Source organism: Mus caroli, chromosome 2 (assembly GCF_900094665.2).
Source record: "Mus caroli chromosome 2, CAROLI_EIJ_v1.1, whole genome shotgun sequence".
Lineage (NCBI taxonomy): Eukaryota > Metazoa > Chordata > Mammalia > Rodentia > Muridae > Mus > Mus caroli.
Genome location: NC_034571.1, coordinates 59,668,762 through 59,690,788, shown reverse-complemented (window position 1 = coordinate 59,690,788; position 22,027 = coordinate 59,668,762). Strand labels below are relative to the sequence as shown.

At 42.9% G+C, this 22,027-nt stretch overlaps 1 protein-coding gene and 1 non-coding gene across 3 annotated transcripts in view; one reads left to right on the top strand and one right to left on the bottom strand.

Moving 5' to 3' along the window:
- Window positions 1-1,289: 1,289 nt before the first annotated feature.
- Window positions 1,290-1,430, bottom strand: LOC115030491. The gene has a single exon (XR_003836085.1). It is a non-coding gene; the product is annotated as a small nucleolar RNA SNORA48 (small nucleolar RNA).
- A 4,023-nt stretch (window positions 1,431-5,453) lies between these two features.
- The window catches only part of Grb14 (growth factor receptor bound protein 14), a 108,803-nt gene continuing 92,229 nt past the window's right edge, over window positions 5,454-22,027 (top strand). The window contains exons 1-2 of one of the 2 annotated variants that reach the window (XM_021185074.2): window positions 5,454-5,794; window positions 7,047-7,179. In XM_021185074.2, the coding sequence (XP_021040733.1) occupies window positions 5,610-5,794; window positions 7,047-7,179 (318 nt within the window). In that variant the 5' untranslated portion in view covers window positions 5,454-5,609. Of the gene's footprint in view, window positions 5,795-7,046; window positions 7,180-20,835; window positions 21,659-22,027 lie in introns of those variants that run through there. The other variant, XM_021185092.2, reaches the window with a different exon arrangement.

The following is a 22,027-nucleotide window of genomic DNA, read 5'->3' as shown; positions in this document are numbered from 1 at the left end:
GGTTTGAGATCTCTGGCTTCTGTGCCACCATCAATATCGAATCCTTCCTGAGCTTCTTTCTTGTTATCTTGTTGTTGCCCTGTTTCATGGAGATCCTGCAACTTTGGATCAGCAACAATGACCCTTTCATGTGTCCCATCCATTTGCAGATGATAGATTTTGAGGTGGGCCAATTCGGAAGCCTGGATCTGAGCCCGGGTGGATGTTGAGGTGGTCAGCCTATTGGATCTCCCTTTTCTGCACCATCAGGGCAAGTTTTCCAGCACTGCTCCAGCTAGGCCACCCAATACCACCATCAGCAGCAGGCAGAGTCAGCTCTCCTGCTCTCACACCCTCAGGGATGGTTCATCAACACCTATGTCTCTATGGCTAGCTCCACCGTGCTGCCTAGTCAAGGTTCAGGGTTGCTCTCCCAAGTGCTGTAGCAAGAGAGGGGCTGGGCCAGCTTTCCCTCTGTCAAACCCTCAGAGCTGGCTTATCTATGCCTTTCCCATCAGTGCTAGCTCCACTGTGTTTCACAGGAGAGGCGCAGGGCCTGCTCTCCAATTGCTGCAGCCAGTGAGAGACAGGGCCATCACCTGTTCTTTTGACTCCAGGGCCAGCTCTACCAACTGCTGCAGGTGGCAAAGGGTGGTGATAGAGGTGTCACCTCTGAGCCTGTGCCATCCCACGGCAGAAAAGTGGTGGGATCAGCTCTCCTACACTTGGGGTTAGCTCATCCTCACCCCTACCACCTGGCCCAGCTCCACTATGCTATCTGGGTTAGGCTCCCGGCCCTCTCTCTGGGGTGCTGTTGCAGGTAAGAGATGGGGCCAGCCCTCCAGAGTGCTCCAGCCAGTGATGATCTGGGTCAGTTCTGTACACCCCCTGGACATTCAGGTGTCTCCCAGCAGCTTCTCCATGGTAATATGAACTATGGACAGTGACCCCTGCTTCTGTGTGGCCACACACCCAGCCATGGTCCTCTGTGGCAGCCTGGCCTGGGACCTCACCATGGCCCCAGGTGGTGGGGCTGGCCACTTACAACAGGCTACTTCTCTTCACCCTTGAGTATCCAGTTCTGTCTTTCTTCATAAAGCTCAAACTGCTCCACTTCTCTTCCTCTCCTGTCTGACCACCACATCCTCGCACCTTGCAGTGGCTCCTGCTGCAGGCTGGCCAAGTGGCTCTGTCTGTTGCGGCAAGAGGGTGGCCTGCTGTGCTGTGTGTTGGAGGGGAGGTCTGTGGTCTGCAGGTCTCTGTCTTCCTCTCCCCACACTGTACTGTGTGGACTTGTTTTGTTTTGATTTTTATGTGTCCTAGGCATAAAACAGCTTTGGCCACCAAGCCAGGCACCAAGCTAGATGAACAAAGGACTGCCATCTGTTCTGCTCCTGACTGATAGATGAACAACACCACTAACATGGTGTCTTTGCCTATTGCCATTAACACACTTGTGAGCATGTGTGTACAGGGTGGGAAGGTGCTATTACTTTTTAAGTTGAATTCTGCTCCCCAGTATTGCTACGAGAGTCATGAGTATGTTTGTTGTGCACATTCTGATAATCCACCCTGTGTCGAGGGCTGTGAAGAATCAGTGAAGCGTATGGTAGTGATGACGACTCTTGCAATGATTTTGGAAACAGGCAGTATTGACTAAAGCTGACCCTCACATACTAAGTCCTCAAAGTACCACTGTCACCCAGAACGTTTGCATATGCCCACCCAGGGTACAACATGAACTCTGTAGTATTATTAATTATGTCAAAACTGCAGAGAGCCTAGATGCCTATCTGCATTAACCTACGTGTGTACATTGTGGTATACATTGTGCTATTTACCTAGCAAAGAAGTACAAGTCTACAGTTACATGCAAACATAGAGAAACATCACAATGTTAATGGAATGGAAGCAAGTGCAAAATGATCCCATCTGCATAAAGGTCAAACCCAAACAACCTAACTGAGCATGTTTAGGTGGGGATAGTTAGTTAAAGCAAAACCTCAGGACTGGTTGCCATGGCAATCCTGATAGGAGAAAGCTGGTGGTGGGGGGGGAGCATGGGGGCGGCATTTGGTGCACTGTTAGGGTGTATTTCTTTTCTGGGACTGTATGGTCTTCCCCTATGTAAAGGATCGATGAGCAGAAAGAGACAGGAGAATGAGGAACAAGGTGGAAGATGGCTGGGGTTCCTCAGCACAGGACATGTGGGAGGCAGGATAGGGATTGTAAAAAGGAAGAAAAGGCCCCAGTGGGGAAGGAACTGGGCAGACTCCTGCCTCTCAAGTTGACAGGTTCAAATCCAAAGAGCCCAAACACCCAGATCAGACATTCTGGTACCAACATATCTGCTGTATTGTTTCAGAGAACTTTGTCAGTTATAGGGAGAAAAAAAACCTATAATACCCCCCCCCCATTTTTCCCTTTGTGGAAAAATCTCTCTGTGTATGTCTGGCTGTGTCCTATAACCTTTATAACACATAGTCCGTCCTTTGTTTAGAATAATTTCTTGCAATCTTAGAAATGAAAGCAACTTCATTTTTCTTCAAATGTATTTGGATAACTCTTGGTACAAATACTCAAGGTCTTACCACTTAGAAGGTCTTAGTGGTAAGTAATTAATTTGATACAAGACAAAGTATTTAGACTCTTTTGAGACAGGGTTTCTCTGTGTAGCCCTGGCTGTCCTGGAACTCACTTTGTAGACCAGGCTGGCCTCGAACTCAGAAATCCGCCTGCCTCTGCCTTCCAGGTGCTGGGATTAAAGGTGTGCACCACCACCGCCCGGTGTATTTAGACTCTTATTCTTAGAGATTTATTCCCCTTTCTCATTTCCCATGTAATGCCTTGTAAAGGCCTTATAATTTCTACTCATGGGGCTTACAGGAGGCTCACAGAGCCTGGGCCTTTCTTTGATTTTTACTATTATAAGGATACATGGATAGGGGACATATATTTGGAATCTCATTTGAATCAGCAAAGGCTTTTCCTTCAGGTCAAGAAGATGTCCTCGGAAGCTGAATAGAATTCACTGTTGGATAGTAGTCTTCCCAGTGAATTAAGACATATATACAGTTTCTCTATAGTCTTTGCCCTCTTGCTGAAAGAGGAGGAGGAGGAGGAAGAGGAGGAAGAGGAGGAAGAAGAGGAGAAAATGTGTGTGAGAACATACATGCGTACTAGAGTGCATTTGTTTGTGAGTATATGTGTGTGATTGTGTTTGTTTGTTTGTGTGTGTTGGGAGGGGACAAACTTTAGTCATTGATTAACTCTGCTGTGACAATATTCACACTCTATTATTTTTAGAGAGGAGAAACAGCTACAAGGCCTTTGGGTAAAATTAAGACAATGATAATGGCAAAGGTTTTTTTTTTTTCCCCTTCAAGATATCTATAAACACACAGTCCATTTTTATTCTGATGGAATAGCTTTAATATATAACAGTGTGTCTTAGTTAGGGTCTTATTGCTGAGAAGAGACACCATGGCCAAGGAAACTTTTTAGAAACGAGAACATATCATTGGGGCTGGCTTACAGTTTCAAAGCTTCAGTCCATTATCATCATGGCTGGAAACATGACAGTGCCCAGGCAGACATGGTGCTGGGGAAGGATCTGAAGGAGGACAGAGGGATCTGTCTTCTTGGAGGAAGCCAGGAAGGGACTCTCTTCTGTGCTGGGCAGAACTTGAGCACATGGAGACCTCAAAGCCCGTTTACACAGAGACACACTTCCTTCAGCAAGGCCACAACTATTCCAACAAGGCCATACCTCCTAATATTGCCACTTTCTATGGGCCAAGCATATTCATACCACCACCCAGTGCTTTGCCATTAAATGCATTTAAAGCCCACGTGTATCGTGATAAGCTTTAGCTAAGACCATTAGTATTAGCTTTATCTCCCAGGGAAGCCACTCTTTTGTCCTGCGTTGGCCACTGTCTTTTATAAGGCCTCCTGGAAACCACAGCTTCCACACAGCCATGGACATTCACGCTGTTTTAATTCTTAATTTCGACTTTAGGAAGATGAAGAAGTTGACTATTACCTATTTTGTGACTCAAGTGTTCTCAGTTCGTGGAATGGTTATAAGCAGGAAGCATGCCAATCTTAACCCCAGTTGCCATCAGAGTTAGGGGCTGACATTCTGATAGAGGAAATACTGAGGCAGGACAACAAGGATGGCTCACTTTTTCAGGAGGGATGTTTATTTTGCCATGGACAGAAGAGGTGGAGGTTGACTTAGGGATACAGGTGCCAGGACCAGATGATATCTAAGTTGGTCAGAGAACAAAGAGTGTGTAAACTCTCTGAAAGTCCTCGATGGTGCACAGGATGTAGGATACTTCATGAAAAGCAGGACAGAAGTCCGGATTTCAGGGTATGGTTGCTGCATCCTGGAAGAACACAATGCCACTACTGTTTCATTGCCAAGGTTGACATGGAAGCTTATGGGATGAATCCTGAGTGCATCTGTTAACTAAGAGCTAAGCAGTGCCTTGCCCTGGGTTGCTTAGGGACCCCAATATTCTTATGTATAAAGTGAGGCAAGTAGTAGATTCATGGAAAAGTTAGGAGAGCAAGGCAGAATGTGGAAAATATGAGGAAGATGCTCTCATTAAAAAAAGAAAAGAGCTGAGCAGTGGTGGCACACACCTTTAATCCCAGCACCTGGGAGGCAGAGGCAGGCAGATTTCTGAGTTCGAGGCCATCCTGGTCTACAGAGTGAGTTCCAGGTCAGCCAGGGCTACACAGAGAGACCCTGGTCTCAGAAAACCAAAAAAATTAATTAATAAATAAGTAAAAATAAATAAAAAGAAAAGAAAAGAAAGAAGGAAAAGAAAAAAAAAACACAAGGAAAAAACTCTATTAATAATCCCAGGCACCTTGAGATTCATTCAGGTTTTACTGAGAATTCTCACCAGTTCAAAGGAGTTTTTCTAAGACAGCAACCCTGATTTTTCCTCACTTTACTCCATCTCTTGCCACGGAGGAAAAGGAAAGGGGTGGTGGGGGAGGGAGCGCGGGGTGGGGGGCGGGACTGGAGAATACATTGCCCTAAGATTTCCCCCTGGTTTGCCAGTACTGTGGAGTCTGTCTTGATCAAGCCACAGCTTAGGTGATCTCCGGTGGCCCTACTGGTCCGGAAGGGTCTAAGGATCAGTTCTGCCTGGACCCAGGCAGGTTGGAGGTCGGTCCTCCTAGCCCAGAGTGGCACTCGGCCCGCGGGACTCCCAGATTCAGCCTTGTGCTGGGTCACCCACTTGGGAAAGCGACGGTGGGACTTAGGGAGCCTGAGGTCGAGGTCCCCACGCGTCAGGAGAGTGACACCAGCGCCCCCGAGTGCCCGGGCCACGCGCAGGGCCCGCCAGGCTGGCGCGCCATCCTCCCCGCCCCCCAGCACCGCTCTTCCCGGTCCCCACCCTCTACGTCCCCACCCTCCTCCTCCGCCCCCGCCCCTCCCCCGCTCCCCGCCCCACCGCGTCCCAGCCGCCCTGGCCGTGAGCGCAGGCGGCCCTGCCACCGCACCTGCAAGGCGCTCGCTGCCTGCAACCGCTCGGTGCTGCTCGACCCCAACCCTTCGTCGCTTTCGCCTCGCGGTCCATGACTCCCTAGACCCCTGGCCTACGACCATGACCACGTCCCTGCAAGACGGGCAGAGCGCCGCGGGCCGGGCAGGCGCCCAGGATTCGCCGCTGGCAGTGCAGGTGTGCCGTGTTGCCCAGGGCAAGGGAGACGCCCAGGACCCGGCGCAGGTCCCCGGACTGCACGCGCTGTCCCCCGCCTCCGATGCGACCCTCCGCGGTGCCATAGACAGGTAGGCAGCTTCGTGGGGGTGTCCGGATCAGCAATCCGCTCTTGGGGTATGGAGGCGGCCCAGGGGTGAGTGTGTGCCCAGAGCCCGACCAAGTTTGGAAAGTGTCTGAAGACAATTCCCTTGGAGCCAGATCCCGCGGGGTCAGGAGGGCATCAAGATCTCCAGGTGCCCTGTTATAAATAGCATCACGGGGTGGTGGAGAGCTGTCTGTCTCACCTTTGCCCTTTGGGGTGAACCAGAAGGCTCCACTCCAGACTGACCACATTCAGCTGCTGGGTGGCCCTTTTCCTATTACACTATAGGCTTCAAAAATCCAAGCTTGAATGTGTTCACCTCCCACGTAGATAGAGTCTTCCAAGGACCCGGGAGAGGCAGAGCAGGGGTTGACATTTGAGCCTTCTTTATGATCCACAGGAAAGGGCAGCGGCTTTCCAAGGTTTCTCGTCTCAGCAATGAGCATTAAGTGCCTTTGGAATTGTCATACTTAGGAAAGAAAAAGGCGAGAAGAGCTTAAGAATCCGTGGCTCTTTGCAGTCACACATGTAAATACCACTCCTGCTTCTTTGTCAGGATTTGCAAAGCGCTCTGACTTCAGTCAAGTTAAAATAACTCCCCAGTGGCCTAGCGTACATTCGTGCTAACACATTCTATTGACTTACCTTCCCAGAAGGACTGCTTTGGTGTTCTTTATCTATAAGCACTTGAAAAATTAGCAGACTGTGTGTGGGCAACATTGTGAATGAAATTCGAAGTGAGATGAACCACATCTATATTTAATAAATCATAACTTCCAGCAGTGATGAGTAAAAAAAAAAAAAAAGAAATCCTGGGGATGAGTTTACTGGATGTAACTTACAGATTTTGTCAATTTAATAGGCGCCAGGAAATGGCACACTCCCCTGGGTAATGTTTGCATAAATCATGATGTAGCCTGTGTTGGTGTTCAGGAAAGCCCTAAGTACAGGAAATGGAGTGTCAATGCCTCGTGAGGTTTTTCTTCTTCTTTTTCTTTTCTTTTCTTTTTCTGTGAGGTGGGGTGGGGGAGGTGGTATAGAATTATTGTGGTAATTGGCATATTTTATTTTTGACCTATGGGCAGGACATCCTTGCTCTTTCCTGTACACCTACTTATAGAGTGTTAGCCTTGTCACCAAGCGGTACACATTAGCCTGAGCAATGCTCTTTCCCCTGACAGCAATTACATTTCCTATTCTGTTTTATGTAAATGACGTCCTATGTTCTCTTGGTGTAGGAGAAAAACGAAAGATCTGGATGTTCTGGAAAAGCCACCCATTCCCAACCCCTTTCCTGAGCTCTGCTGCTCTCCGCTTACATCTGTGCTGTCAGCAGGCCTGTTTCCCAGAGCCAATTCAAGGAAGAAGCAGGTATGCACCTCCAAACCTGTGAAACCCCCAGGTCTTCCAAAGCTTGTGCCCACACAGACTTCAAGAGTTTTGCAAAAACAAAACAAAACAAAACAAAACAAAACAAAACAAAACAAAACAAAACAAAGCATCAAACGAGAATTTGCTTGGCCCTTGACTGAAAGGGGCTCTTGTGATGATGTTCCTTCTGGGATTCAGTTTCCTCAGCTGTGTAGTGGGAATATCAAACGTTCCCTCTTGGGTTCTTGGGAGAGAATAGGGTTGAGAGTGCACCTGTCCTGACTGCCTATCAGACAACAGGCATCGATTTCACACCAGTCTTAATTGGAAGGGGCGGGACTATAGTATCAGGTGAGAAGGGGATCTGCTCTTTGTTTGCTATTTAATGGTGTCTTTCCTTATACACATTTCACATAAGGCTAGCCTCTTTTACCAAAGGAAAGTGCTGTAGAGAACCTGACAGGGACCAAGAGCAATGGCTCAGTAGGTGAGGGCATTTGCTACTAAGCTGGAGGACCTGAGTTAGAGACTACTGAGATCCAACAAGTAGAAGGAAATAACTTACTCCCAAAAGTTGTCTTCAAACTTCTGCATGGGTTCTGGGGCATGAATATGTACATGCACGTGCGCGCGCACACACACACACACACACACACACACACACGCACCAGCCCATGCATGCACGCACACACACCATAATTTTTTAAAAAAGGAATCTACATGAGGTAATTGGAGTTTGCAGCTCAAAATACTTTTCAGTAAATTTTATGTTTTGGAGGTTCCAGCTGCAGAAGGCATTTGGCTTGGAAGTCATGATAAAATGGATTTTGTTTTTATGGTCTTCTTTCTTGTTTGAGACTGACTTACACCAATCAGATAGAAAAGTCCAAGCTACCAAGAGATGATATTTCATAACTATACATTTTAGGAGTGAAAAAGCAACACATCCTAGAATTATTCATCTTTTCTCATGGACTTATTCCAGTTTTGAATTAACAAAATAAAGAATAGCTTCACTTGTCAAAAACCATCTCTCTCTCTCTCTCCCTCTCTCTTTTGGTGTTTTCGGGGTTTTTTGGAGGTAGGGAGAGGAAACTTTAACACTCAGAGAACCGTGGTGAGGTGAGGGGAGGAGACAGGTAAATATATATATATATATTTACCTGTATGTGATATATATATATATATATATATATATATATATATATATATATATATATCACATACACACATATGCGTGTGTATAAGAAGGAGAATTTTAATATATTAACCTCTGATTGGTTCAGTGATGTAGTTTTACTTAGGGGAAGGGAGGAAATACTTTGGGGAGCAGGCATGCTTATTACCATGCAGAAATAGATAACAGTAGGAAGTATGTATGCAGGAGTTTCACAGGTGTACAAGCACTGTGTCATGTGTGGTTTAGAGACCAGAAGTCAATGGCAAGTGTCTTTTTCAAATACTCCCTGCCATGTTTTTTACATTTATTTACTTATTTATTCATGGGCTTACATTCATTTTCATGTGGAGTTTAGAGGGCAGCTTTCAGAATTATCATCTACTTCCATGGGGGCTGGGGATCAAATTCATGCCATCAGAATTCACCCATCTTGTTATTCTTGCCCCAACCTTATTCTTTAAGACAATATCTCTCACTGAACCTGAAACTCACCAGTTTTGCCAGACTGTCTGCCCACTGAGTTCCAGGGAGCTAACTGTCCCCAATTTTACAAATGCAAATTACAATGTCTGACTATGATGATGTTTGGAGATGTAATTTTCATCGCTGTCTGGTATACACACATTTTGGGGGACAAGATTGGAACCTGATAGTGGATTGAGAGAGATTAAGAGGATCCATTCTAAAAAAAAAACCTTTTCATCAGAGTGAGATTTTTAAAGTCTTTTTGTACGGTTGCACATAGCTTTTCTGAAATATCCAAGCACCAGAGTTTGGGTATGGAGTTAGGGATGGCAGATTTAACTGTGGGCTTTGTATGGTTGTGTCTCTCATTCTGAGTGGGCAAGAATATGAATGATGTTGGCTTAATGCTCAGTTGGGGGAATTTTTAACAATTTCTTTGGGCCACAGATTTCTCACATTATTCTAGACAGTAGACACCTAGTTAGGCAGAGGTCCCCCCTCCCCTTCCTCCTCTCCCCTTGACAAAGAATGGTTGGCAAACCAAGGGTATGTGAAAAAGTGATCTGGTAAGGCTTTATTTTGTGAATAAACACAGGGTACTTCTGAGTAAAAGAAATACTAGTAGAGCAGGCTGGATTGAGGATACAAAGGGAGACTAGATATTAGTGTGTTTATGCTAACAGGCTCAACTTGACAAAATCTAGATGGGCTGCAGGATCATCTTGATTTGGTCTAATTGAAGTGGGAAGTGGGGGTGGAGCTGGTCTCTGGGCAGAAATCCTGGCCTGGGGAAGATGGAGAAAGTGAGTAAGTTGAGCACGCATTCATCCATCAATCTCTTTCTCACGGATGCAATGGGACCAACTACTTCAAGCCTGGTCCCTGTGATTTCCCTGGCAATGATGGACTGTAATGTGGAATTGTTATCTGAAATCAACCTTTTCCTTCTTAAGTGGCTTTTGTTACACTATTTTATCACAGCAAAGGGAAAGAGACCGAGATTTGAAGACAACAAGATTAAGTTAGGTCTCAGATCCAGGTGGAGGCAGGCAGTCCAGCAAAGGGCAGTGGGTTTCACATTCGGAAGTTCCAAAGTAGGGAAAAGATGACGTGTGTCGCTCACTCCAGCAGGTTTCCTCTCTGCCCTTGCAGCCTGTATCTAGCCTGACAGAGAACAGGGTACACACTCACAGGCAGCTGGGCCTACTTATGAGCTAGATTTAGCTGACTTGCTGGGTCCAGTCCTTGAGGGGTGTCCTACCTCACCTCCCACTGTTGAGGAAGAAGGTTCGTTTTCCCTTTTTTCGTTTCTCTTTTTAATTCACCTAGATGTTGCATGGAGAATTGATTCTTTTAATTACTTTATGCATTCTCAGTTGTTTGGGATGAGAAGGCTTTGAGAACTCATGGCTCTCCACCTCAGCAATTTCCCTAGGCTTAGTACCTTTGTCAAACACATGCATGCGCCTACGCCCTTACTACAAGATAGTACCTCTGGTGTCAATACCTGCAGCTTTTGGTTGAGATGATGTGTATGATGCTAAATGACTACATTGCACCTCTCAATTACTTATGGATGAAACATAACAATATTACTCCTTTTTTAAACTTTTTTTAAAAATTGGGTATTTATTTCATTTACATTTCCAATGCTATCCCAAAAGTCCCTCACACGCTCACCCACCCACTCCCTCACCCACCCACTCCCTCACCCACCCACTCCCTCACCCACCCATTCCCTCACCCACCCACTCCCACTTCTTGGCCCTGGCGTTCCCCTGTACTGGGGCAAATAAAGTTTGCACAACTAATGGGCCTCTATTTCCACCGATGGCCAACTAGGCCATCTTCTGATACATATGCAGCTAGAGACACGAGCTCCAGGGGGGTACTGGTTAGTTCATATTGTTGTTCCACCTATAGGATTGCAGATCCCTTTAGCTTCTTGGGTACTTTCTCTAGGATGCTCACAGTCAGCTATTGGATGGATCACAGGGCCCCCAATGGAGGAGCTAGAGAAAATATTACTCCTTTAAAAAAAATTTTTTTATAGTCTTTGGTACTTGTTAAGTCATTCCAGACTTGCTAGAAAATTCTTTTATCTCCCCGGGAAAAGTAAAGAATGTCTACTTGTTATTAACAAATGAATGCCCAGAAACTTTGAGGGAATCCAGTCTAAAAATGTTAAATTTCATTTGACCTTTCAAAGCCGCAGTCAAAATCACTTTCCAGGCCACAAGTATGCTTTTGAAAGCATCTTGAGATGCTTCTGTGATGTGTGGTTGGTATATTGCACAATATACCACAATAGGGTGGGCTTTGTCTCTTTTGCAAGTAAGATATGCCAAATTGAGTAGTTCTGTGTGGTTTTAGTGTTATTATAGGGGAGCTAGGATGAAAACTGCTTCTTTATTCTCTCTCTCTCTCTCTCTCTCTCTCTCTCTCTCTTTTTCTGTCTCTTATGTTCATCATGTGAAATTGTAAGGCGATTTCTTTGTTTCTGACAATAATAGCTATTTAAATTATCCCTTCCTTTAAAAATCTGTGATCTAGAAAATTACATCACAAATAACTTTCATTATGTGAAGAAATGTCATTTTTAATTTATAACAAAAATTTGCTAGGAAATTATTCTTTACTACCAGATTTTTAAAGACCCATTACTTGAAGAATAAGAAAAAAAAAGGTTTTAGTTCTCATTGAAGAATCATTTCTTGTCTTGTTTTCTAGGCCTTAGATAATTTTTGAGCCTAGACACAGCTTGTGTGTAGGTTCTGGTCAGTTGCCTCTGGGACTGTCTAGGATGCAGAATAAAGTGCCTGGACATTTTAGAAATTGAACCTAGTGAAAAACTGTGTCATTGAACGCTGGAGTTGAGAGAGAGAGAGGCTTGACATCATCCACTGCCCTACTTCCACAGATCTGTAAATCGTGTCTAAGCGCTTCTAGGTGCTTCACAGTGATGTAACTGAGACTTGGCATTTGCAGTCTTGAGGATTTGATAGGAGCATATTTTTCAAAAAGATATAATGTCCAAACACAGAAAGGACAGCATAACTAGTGTAAGCCATAAACTCTTACAAACATTCTGTAGCCCATCCATAAAACAGCATGGTGGGTCTGACTAATGCTGGGACTGTCTTCATCTTCATCTAAGGACGTGGCATTTCTCTCTCCTTTTCTCCCTTTTCTGAATTACAGCTCTATGGTTTTCCTTTATGGCTTTGCTCTCCCAAATTTGATAGAAAAAAATTAATCAAATAATTAGCTACATTAAATTCCCTAGCAAATTTCTATCATAAATTAGAAATGACATTTCTTTACATAATAAAAATTATTTTGAGTGTAACTTTTCTAGGTCACAAATTTTAAAGGAAGGGATAATTTAAACAGCTAGCCTGTTCAAACACATATCTGTTAGTATTGTTAGTAACCAACTTTCATATGCTGTTTATGGCCCTGGGTAAATATCCCAGGATAGTATTAGAGTGCAGTAGTTGGTCCTGGTAGTCTGACTTGTCAATCTAGAACTTAGGGGGAGAAGTAAGAAGGATTGTTAGCTCCAGACCAGGAATGCATAGTGCATCTAAAAAATACTATCTTTATGTGCTTTGTGGCTCATCATACTGTTTCTTGTTTGTTCTATAACATTTTTCCCTCCCTCCCTCCCTCCCTCCCTCCCTCCCTCCCTGCTTTCCTGCTTTCCTTTCCTTTTTTGAGTCAGGATCTCATTCTATAGGCCAGGCTGTCCTGGAACTCACTATGTAGAAAACCCTGGCATTAAATCCACAGAGATCTACCTGCCCATGCCTCCTGAGAGATAGGAGTAATGATGAGGACCACAACCCTTGGCCCCTGCAGCTTTCTAAAATATATCTCTGGAAAACCAGGAATGTCTCCTGAATACTTAAGTTACTAGTTTTCCATACTCATCGGCTTGGATTTCCTCTACTGTGTTAACAACATTTAAAAAGATAATTAGATCTCTGTCTCCAAATTAAACGCCTTTTGATGTCATTGTAATGCCAGTAATTATCCCATCATGTACGTGTTAAGTCTGTATGTGTGGTCCAGTGTAGTATACACACACACACACACACACACACACACATATATATGTATACTTTCCTATATCCATTTCTCTAGCATGCATAGAAATAGAAAGAAATTCTACCCTCATGCTCTTAGTTCCGAGGCTTAGTGGTTATCACGATTTTCCTCGATTTACTTCGTCTATTCTTTTAAGAAAATATGATTTTCTTTGTGGGAATATTTGGGAGTTAATCTCAGGAATTCTGTCATCATAGCCCGACCTGGTTTTTATCTGTGAGCCCTGAAAAATACATTGAAGAGCTATAACCTGAATAGTATTGTTTCCTAACAAGTATAATTCCTTGATATCATCTGAAACCACTTATAATCAAATTTCCTCAGTTGAAACAATACATGAAATCATCACATTGTGTATTGATTATACTTCAAATGTCGAAGAATTAGCCCTTTGAAAGTTCGAATTCATCTTCAGATGAAAACAACATCAGAAATTGCATTTAGGTCCCCAAGCTATTCTACAAAATTCCATATAATGTGAAATGAAACACACACACACACACACATGCAGAAAGAATAATAGAAACAATACTTGTTTTATTATTAGAGTGCCAAATGAAACTGTCTCTGTAACAGCCATTTGCTCCTCTTGAATGCTGCTACTTGATGAATATCATTGTTATTTTGGAGAATATAAGAGGGTGAAGATCTTTGGAGCACCATTAAAGCAGGCTCTAAGGGCCCAGGCTTCTCTATAGGTGCTCACAAAAACACTTTTCATGAAGAACTTGGCCTACTTACAGACGTTCTTGAAGAATAATGTCCCCAAGAAGGACAAGGGGAAATGAACTCTTTACACATTTCCTCTGCTGGGTGCACAAAATCAGCTATTTTCCTCCCTGCCACTTTTAGACTCTGTCAATATGCCTTTGGAAAACTGTGTAAAAAGCTCTTCCGTTGAGAGAAGGTGGGGATGCTGCCAATGGACTTTGGTTGATACCTTAGCCATGTATTGATTAGGGGAAACAGAACCTCACATGAACTGGCCTGTAAAGTTATGTTTTAGTATCCAAAGAACAAAAGTTCAATGGTCTCATGAGAAATTGGAATGGCAAAGTAAAAAGTCAGGGGAAAAAAAAACATATAATAAACAGGGCCACCAAGTTCTCTCTCTTTCCTCCTACAGACGCATCAACTAGCTTGGGCTTCTTACAACTTCACTTTGTCCTCTTACATTCTGTATTTTTGTTCACCAGTGGCTGTCCCTTGGCTCTCTTAGTGGTGGTTCAGTATGTAAGAACTGTCAAGAGTCTGTATATTCAGCTTTGAAACAGTTGTCATCAAGGGGGCAGAGGGCCCTAGATCCCACTACCTGCTCAGCTAGTGTGTGGGAGGTTCTTCCAAAAGGCTCAGTAGGTGTGGAATAGAGAGAAAACCCAACAACTTCAGGTATAAAAAAGAGCTGTACCAGAGTGTGTGGTTGAGAGCACACCATGGTACACCATTAATAGACATGCATGACAGGTGGTGACTGCTAATCTGCTGTCTGACTTGGTGTGTGCTTCTCACTGGCCAGTTGTTTGCTTTGAATACATGCATTTTACATGAAGCCTGTTCACTAAGCAGTGGTTTCAGTTCATGCCACTTTTCTTCTGAGCAGATCGGCTTCAGAGGCCACTGTCTTGAGCTTAGGAGGTACCCTGGCCTCTGATGATGGGCGCTATCCACTCAGGCTCATCTCCTCCTTGTGTAAGTTGCCTTTGTGCGAAGCAGAAGATGGCTGTCTCTTCACCGTCTACAGGGCTCCTGGCACACTACCTACCTCAGAGGATTCTAGTTTAAAGACTACTTCCAATGCTTGTCTAATCTTGAAGGCACATCTGCAGCCCATTTTTATTTTCCACTTTCTAAAAGCTTGGCTTTTGCTTTGGTTTTTTGTTTGTTTGTTTGTTTTGTTTTGTTTTTTCCCTCAGGGTATAGATTATGTTCTATCAGGAGAGGGAAAATTGAAGTCATTCATTGTTCAGTATAAATATGTATCTTAATAAAACAATTCCTCAGACTTTCATGGTTTTCTGTGCAGAAAATGCTAATTTGTATGGCACAGTAATACATTCTATTGTGTAAATAATGCCTATGTATTTAATTAAGAGATTAACACACAGAGGGATTTTCTTTATGAACTTAAAGGACAGATCAAGGGAGAACCTAGGAAGTGATCATAGGCTTTTGCCCTGGCAAAGGGACAGAAAGAAGGATTCTGGGTTAACTTAGCAATGATGTGAGAAGGAAGACAAAGAGAGACTCCCTTGCCTCACAGGCTTTCTTGCAGTCTCATATTTAATACTTTTCAAAGCCACAAGAACAATAAATACAAACGGGAGACTTGAGGTCCCTAGTTTGTTCATAGATGTCTCTATTCCCAAAAGTCATTAGTAAAGTGCAGTTATCCACGTACTTTATTTCATAGATGAAATGTTGCATATGGTGGCCTTTGGATCCCTGTTAACTGGAGAGCATAGTGGACTTACACCATTCTGGGCAGCACGCTTAGTTTTGTATGTGTGGGATGGTACAAGTCAATGTATGGTGATTAAAAGGTTTTAGTGTGGGGAGCAGCATGCCTGTGTTATAATACCATCCTACTGCTTCTCATAAACACAGTATCAGACCACTGCCAACACTTCCTAGGTCTTGGAGCTCTTCCATCTTATTCTGGTCCCAGGATAGGTAAGTCTTATGGCTCTTAAGTCACTATGACTCCTGTGTAGTGTCTTCTTAATCTTCTCACAAGATGGTCCCTCAGTCTCCTTTCTGAGCTTCTTTCATGGTCACTGCACCTCTATGGATGAAGAATGCATCACTGGTGAGATGGGTCAAGGAAGAGCAGATCCTCGGCCATGGAAAGAGTAGGAATAGGAAGGCCTGGCTAAAGGAAACATTGTGCATCGAGTCAAGAGTTGACTATCAAGGGGGTCATCACATCTGGGAGACAGAGGGCTGTAGTGCTGAGCCAAGTGCTTAAACTGAGGGAGAAAGACATGAGCTTAAGTGGGAACATTTGAGGTTGTCATAGGCCTAGTCTGCACTTAACTCCAGTTGGCTTCCTGGGTGTGGATTGGCTGTGGCCCACATTCTTCTTCAAATTCCTTCTGTTCCACCCTCCAAGCACTTATTTGGTTGTTAAAGGCAAAAACCGAGGAGACCACTTTCCTTTCTTAATTATTGCTGGCTAGCCCCTTGAACAAAACAGACCAGAACCTACATAAATTCCTGTTGTCTCTGCCTTTACCATCTTAGTTTAAGCTACCTACACAGACCATAAAATGGCCCTGGTTCTATAATAGTCTATCTTGATCCATTTCCCTCTGTATTTGTTACTAGGCACTTAAAAAAAATACAGGCGAGGATATTGCAAAGACAAAAGGATCCAGGGGCTGGTGAGATGGCTCAGTGGGTAAGAGCACCCGACTGCTATTCCGAAGGTCCGAAGTTCAAATCCCAGCAACCACATGGTGGCTCACAACCACCCGTAATGAGATCTGATGCCCTCTTCTGGTGTGTCTGAAGACAGTTACAGTGTACTTACATATAAATAATAAATAAATAAATAAATCTTTAAAAAAGAAAAAAAAAAAAAAAGGATCCAGATAGGCTACTGACACGTGTAAACAAAGCCTAGGACCTTAAGTAAACACACAAAACGTTTATAGAAAGACAAAACAAAAACGGACTTCACTGTCTTTCTGCGGTTGAAAAAGTTTTGATCACTTAAAGATAACATGTCTTCCTTTGGCCTGTGGTACTCATGTGGTTGGTCCTGTCTTGTGGCTCTCTTCTCATGGCTCTTGTAGCTCTCTTACCTCATGTTCACTTTACCTTTTGCTTAGTAGAGTGCATGTGAGGCCTGCCCTCTCCTCTGTTGTGAACTGGGCAAACTTCTTTCTTCTGTCTCAGGGACTGCTTTCTGTGCTTGGAGACTCTCCCCTAGTCTGTATAGAGCCAATGCTACCCATTTAGGCGTTGGCATAATATACCATCTCCATCCCTCTTTGGCAGCTGTGTGCATGACATGGCTTTCATTCTTCTTCTTCTTCTTCTTCCTCTTCCTCCTCTTTCTTATTTTCCCATTCCTTTACATTTCTCAGTTTGGTTTCTTGACTGTACTTTCATGACCCTACTTATCTTTCTTTTTTTTATCTGTTTGATCTATTTATTGTTTTCCATCCAAATGAATTATCTTGGCTTCATTGTTCCTGGGTTATTTTGTTGAGAATGAACGGATAAATGGATTATTGAAGGGCAATTCACAAAGGAAACCCAATTTTATCAAATTGTGTCCTCTCCAACCATGATCAATTATCCTCCCTAAAATTTAAAAGAAACCACAGTTTTATTAGAATATTCTATTTACAAAGCAGCAGACATATATCAGGACTAATTGGATTTAATATAATATTTTACTTTAGTTATTTGGATTTGTTTGTTGACTGTAATGAAGTTAGTGGAGACATTTCCAATTTTACACATTATTCTTATTTGGTATTCTCAGAAGTGATAAGTACTCACCGCACCACTAGACTTCCTTCCGCCTTACACTGTTTTTACAAAGTCTGCACAGACAGAATCACTTAAGTTCAACTGTCATTTGCCTCCATTTCTCTTAGCCTGAGGGGAAGACACTAGCAAATATTCCACTCAATTGTTTATTTTTCTATGGAGTTTTGAGATGGGGTCTTGCTGTGTCGTTCTAGACAGCCTAGACTTTGTTCTGTTAGAACAGGCAGATCCCAAGCTCTCAGAGATACGCTTGGTTCTGCCTCCTGAGTAATTAATTATTGAGTATTAGTATCACTAGTGACTTATGCAGATCAGAGTTTATCCATGTGAGAGAAAGCACAGACCCCTTAGATACAAGCCAATATTTTGCCAGAGTGGGGAGAACTCAGAGATTTGAGGGAATCAAATCAAATTTGAGGGAAGAGATTTGAGTTTCTAGGTCTACATCCTCTATACAATAAATTTACCTAATCCTTACCTCCCTTAGAATTTACTATGCTCACAACAGCCTCTCTACTTCACTCCTTGTCTTGGGGTAAAAAATCCTTGAGGGTATTTCCAACTTGACACAAACTTGAGTCACTTGTGAAGAGGGCACCTTATCTGAGGAATGGCTTGTATCAGACTGGTTTTGGACTCGTCTGTTGGATATTTTCTTGATTGTTGATTGATGTTGGAGGGCTCAACCCACTGTAAGCATTGCCTCCCCCCTGGGTAGGTGGTCCTTGGCTGTGTAGGAAAGCAAGCTGAAGAAGAGCAATACTTGCCCGCGGTTTCTACTTCAGGATCCTGCCTTGGCCTTTCTGGATGATTGACCATAACGTATAAGCTAAAATAAGCTCTTTGTTCAGAGAGTTGCTTTCTGTTAGTGTGTTATCTCAGCAATGGGAAGCAAACTAGGCCAGTCCCAGTGGGAATGGCTACCAAGGAAAGTCAGGCTATGATGCAGTTGCAACAAAGCCCTCAACCCATTCCTTAGATACTCTGGAGCCAGGTAGAACCTGAAGAATTGTTGAGAACTGAGGCACAGCAGCTGGGCTGCTTAGGAAATGCCTGGCTTTGGACATAGTAGTTCCCTTTAGTGGAGTGAAGTGGCAAGGAAGGAAGTCTTAGCCACAAAGCCTTACTGGCTGCTACTGGGAATCTGAGAACTTCCGTCTTGAATAGGTCAGCTTTGGGTGGTTGCCAGTATCCAATACAGTTAGTGATTTATTCTTCTCAAAGCAGCAACAGTTTTTCCCTGCAAGTACTAGGTTTTTAGAATAAATTGGTTAAAAATCAAGGATAACATTTATGGATGATTTCTTTCAAATTTTGTGCACAGTTCAACATTGTGATTAACAATACACTAATGAATTGTATTATGAACTGTTTATTCTAACTCTGCTTGGCTAGCATCGTGTTTCATCACAGAATATTTCAATATGCTCTGCCTTCTAAAACAGTCACATGCTAGCATGTGGGCTAATTTTTGCAGAATACATTGTTTGCTTTCATCAACAACATAAGAAAAATTTACCATGACTAGATTGATATTTAATTTAGACATTTCTAATTTCATAGAGCAGGTCTCTGCACTTTGTAGGATTTCAACATAACCTGCAGAAGACATCTTACTCCCTTACCATGATTATTTTTAAGTTTGGAATAAAGGATGAGTATATTCTCATCTATTTTTAAAGGCTGTGCTCAGACCTTATATGTAGCCATGACTGTCTTTGAACTCATGACACTCCTTACTGCATCTTCTAAATGCTGGAAATGCAAGCAAGAACAACCATACTTGATGGTCTTGTGATATTCTAAATTTTGACTCTTTTTAGACATTTCTATTATTCAGCCTAACCAATAATTTATTGTGTCATTTTAAAAAATGTTTTGACTCAGAATGATATAACACTGTATAAGTGAACAGGAAAATTGAATTTTATCTGAGAGGGTACTGACTTCTAAGTCTTTGTGTCTCTGTGTCCCACTGTCCCTCTGTCCTTCTGTCTTTCTCCGTGTCTCTGTTTCTGTCTCTCTCAACAGGGTTCTGGCCTGTGACCCAGGCTGGCCTCAGAGTTCTGACCCTCCTCTTACCTGATTGCCATGATTACAGTCATGCACTACCTCTTGTGGTCACCATTTTCCTCAAATTGAACAAATTAAATCTGAGGTTTAAGCTTCTGAAGAAAATATATTTAAAACGAAACAAAGCATTTTATGAAAATAACAGGTTGGGAAAAAATTCATACAAGAGCCTTATGAATGCATTGGTTTGGCCAATGTGTGATACAATTATCACACATTTTCTATGAATATTGGTTTGAATAAATCTGTATTTATGTAAAAGACTATAAGTCATTACTGGTAAAGTTGTGTTAATGAAATATCTAGAAAATAAGAAAGTGAGTTAATCTGATTGGATGACATATCTGTTTCAATCTAGTTAGTAGATATTTAGGAGGCCCTGATTAGTTTGCAGTTGATTGATAGCAAATGATTTTTATCTCAGACTTAAAGGTTAACACTGTCATTAATGACTTCACCATTCTCTTTCTTCCTTTACATCACAAAGATCTTATTACTGTAACAGTATACCTGATAATTAACTTAAGAATTAAATAGGCTTTGGGTTACAGTTAGGAAGGTTTCTTTTGACATCATGGCCTTGTGTCTGTGGGAGTCAGCACATCATGGCAGGGATTGCATGATGGAGCCATGCCATCCACCTCTCGGTAGACATGATGTTGCACAGAAAGGTGAAAGGCTCCTATGCTAGTATCCACTTCAAAGGCCTCAGCTCGTTCCCTCCTCCCAGTTCTCACCTCTCAAGGTTTCTGCTGCCACTTTTCAATGATGTCATGTGTTCGGGACCAAGATTTTAATCCACCAGCCTTTGGGAGACGTTCAAGATCCAAACTGTTGTGTTTATCGAGCTTAATCTTTCTCCCTAGCACATATTATCACCCAGTTCTCTTTGTTCACATGTATGTGTTTGCTCATTGCATTTACTCAGTAGAACAGAAGCTCAGTGAAGGCAGAGATTCTGTTGTACTAATATTTTTAAGTTTATTTTATTTGTAATTTTATGTGGATGTGTGTATGGAGGGCAGGTTACTCCTGGAATACAAAAGAAAACATTGGATCCCTTGGAATTCGAATTACAGGTGGTTGGGAATTGCCTTAAGTGGGTGCTAGAAACTCAGCCATTTTACAAGGTCAGTGTGGTTTTAACCCCTTGTGTTAAATTTTCTATACTCAGTTCCTAGAAGGTAAAATATGTCTGGTTTTTAGCAGACTCTCAAGAAATTTTGGCTTAATAAATAAATAAATAATAAGTAAGAATAAAGAGATGAGGAGGAAACAGAGAATTGTTGATTTCTTGATGCAACTGACAGTCTACCTGAGATCCTACTGATTATCTAATATAAACGATTTAATTTACAAAGAAACTTAGAAACATTAAAGCTACTTCTTTTTCAGGGAAGTTTCTGCTATTGTAAGTTGTTGAAAGAGATCCTGGGCAGGATAAACATTTGAGTATTGTTTTAGCACTATAAGCACATTCTAAATTTGGATCACCCTTGCTCTGAGTGAGTCCTGTTCTTTGTCTCCTGGTCTCCTTGTCAGCATTTTCATCCTTCCCAGCACACATGTGCCAATTAAAAAGCTCATCTCCTGTTTGGGGCTGAGTCTGGTATGGTTTTTCAGCCAGCCCACATTCACAGTGGAAGATTACTTTCATTCTTGGGGAGGGTGACACGGGCATGAGAGGCTCAGTATTCAGATGAAAGGGCCACTTTGGTATTATTTAACTGTGTTTTGGCAAGACTCTGGTCAGTGTCTGGTTTCTCTTTGGAGCCATTTTGCATTATATTACAGTACTCTGACTGTGCTATGCCAAGGAAATTAAGATCAGCTGGAACACTCAGTTGGTCATTGGCTTGGACTCTTAGGGCACTGGGAACTTGATGACCTCATTTAGGCTGAACCTGCCTTTGTCCCCAAAGCATAAGGGCTCTTTTTACAAAACCACGTCTGCAACTTGGGAAAGATATGAGCAAGGTTCAGAGAAAAATGACTTAATAGTGGAAGATATTTGGGTCAACATTGAGTGTGGAGTGCAGAATACATGCTGACAATTTAATTGAGAAAGATGAAGAGGAGGCACCAAGTCCCTTCAACATGACCTTAGCCACCACGTCCTGTGATCTTGGAGGATCATTTGAAGATTGGTTTGTAAGTGCGTGTGCGTTTGTATATGAGATCAGATGTCGATTCTGGGTGTTTTCCTTAATCCTTCCTATCTTACTGCTTTTGTGATAGAATCTCTTATAGAGCCTAGAGCTTTCTGATTAAACCAGGTTAGGTGGCCATTAAGCCCCAGGAATCTTCCTGTCTCCAATGCTTGGATTTGAGGTGTGTGCTGTTGCTAGCTGCAGCTTTTTTATGTGGGTTCCATGGAGTCAAATTCAGGTCCTGAAACTTTCCTCTCAGGCACTTAGCTAACTGAGCCGTCTCCTCAGCTCTAAAATGCATGGTTTAAAGAAAACTCTCTCTCTCTCTCTCTCTCTCTCTCTCTCTCTCTCTCTCTCTCTCTCTCTCTCT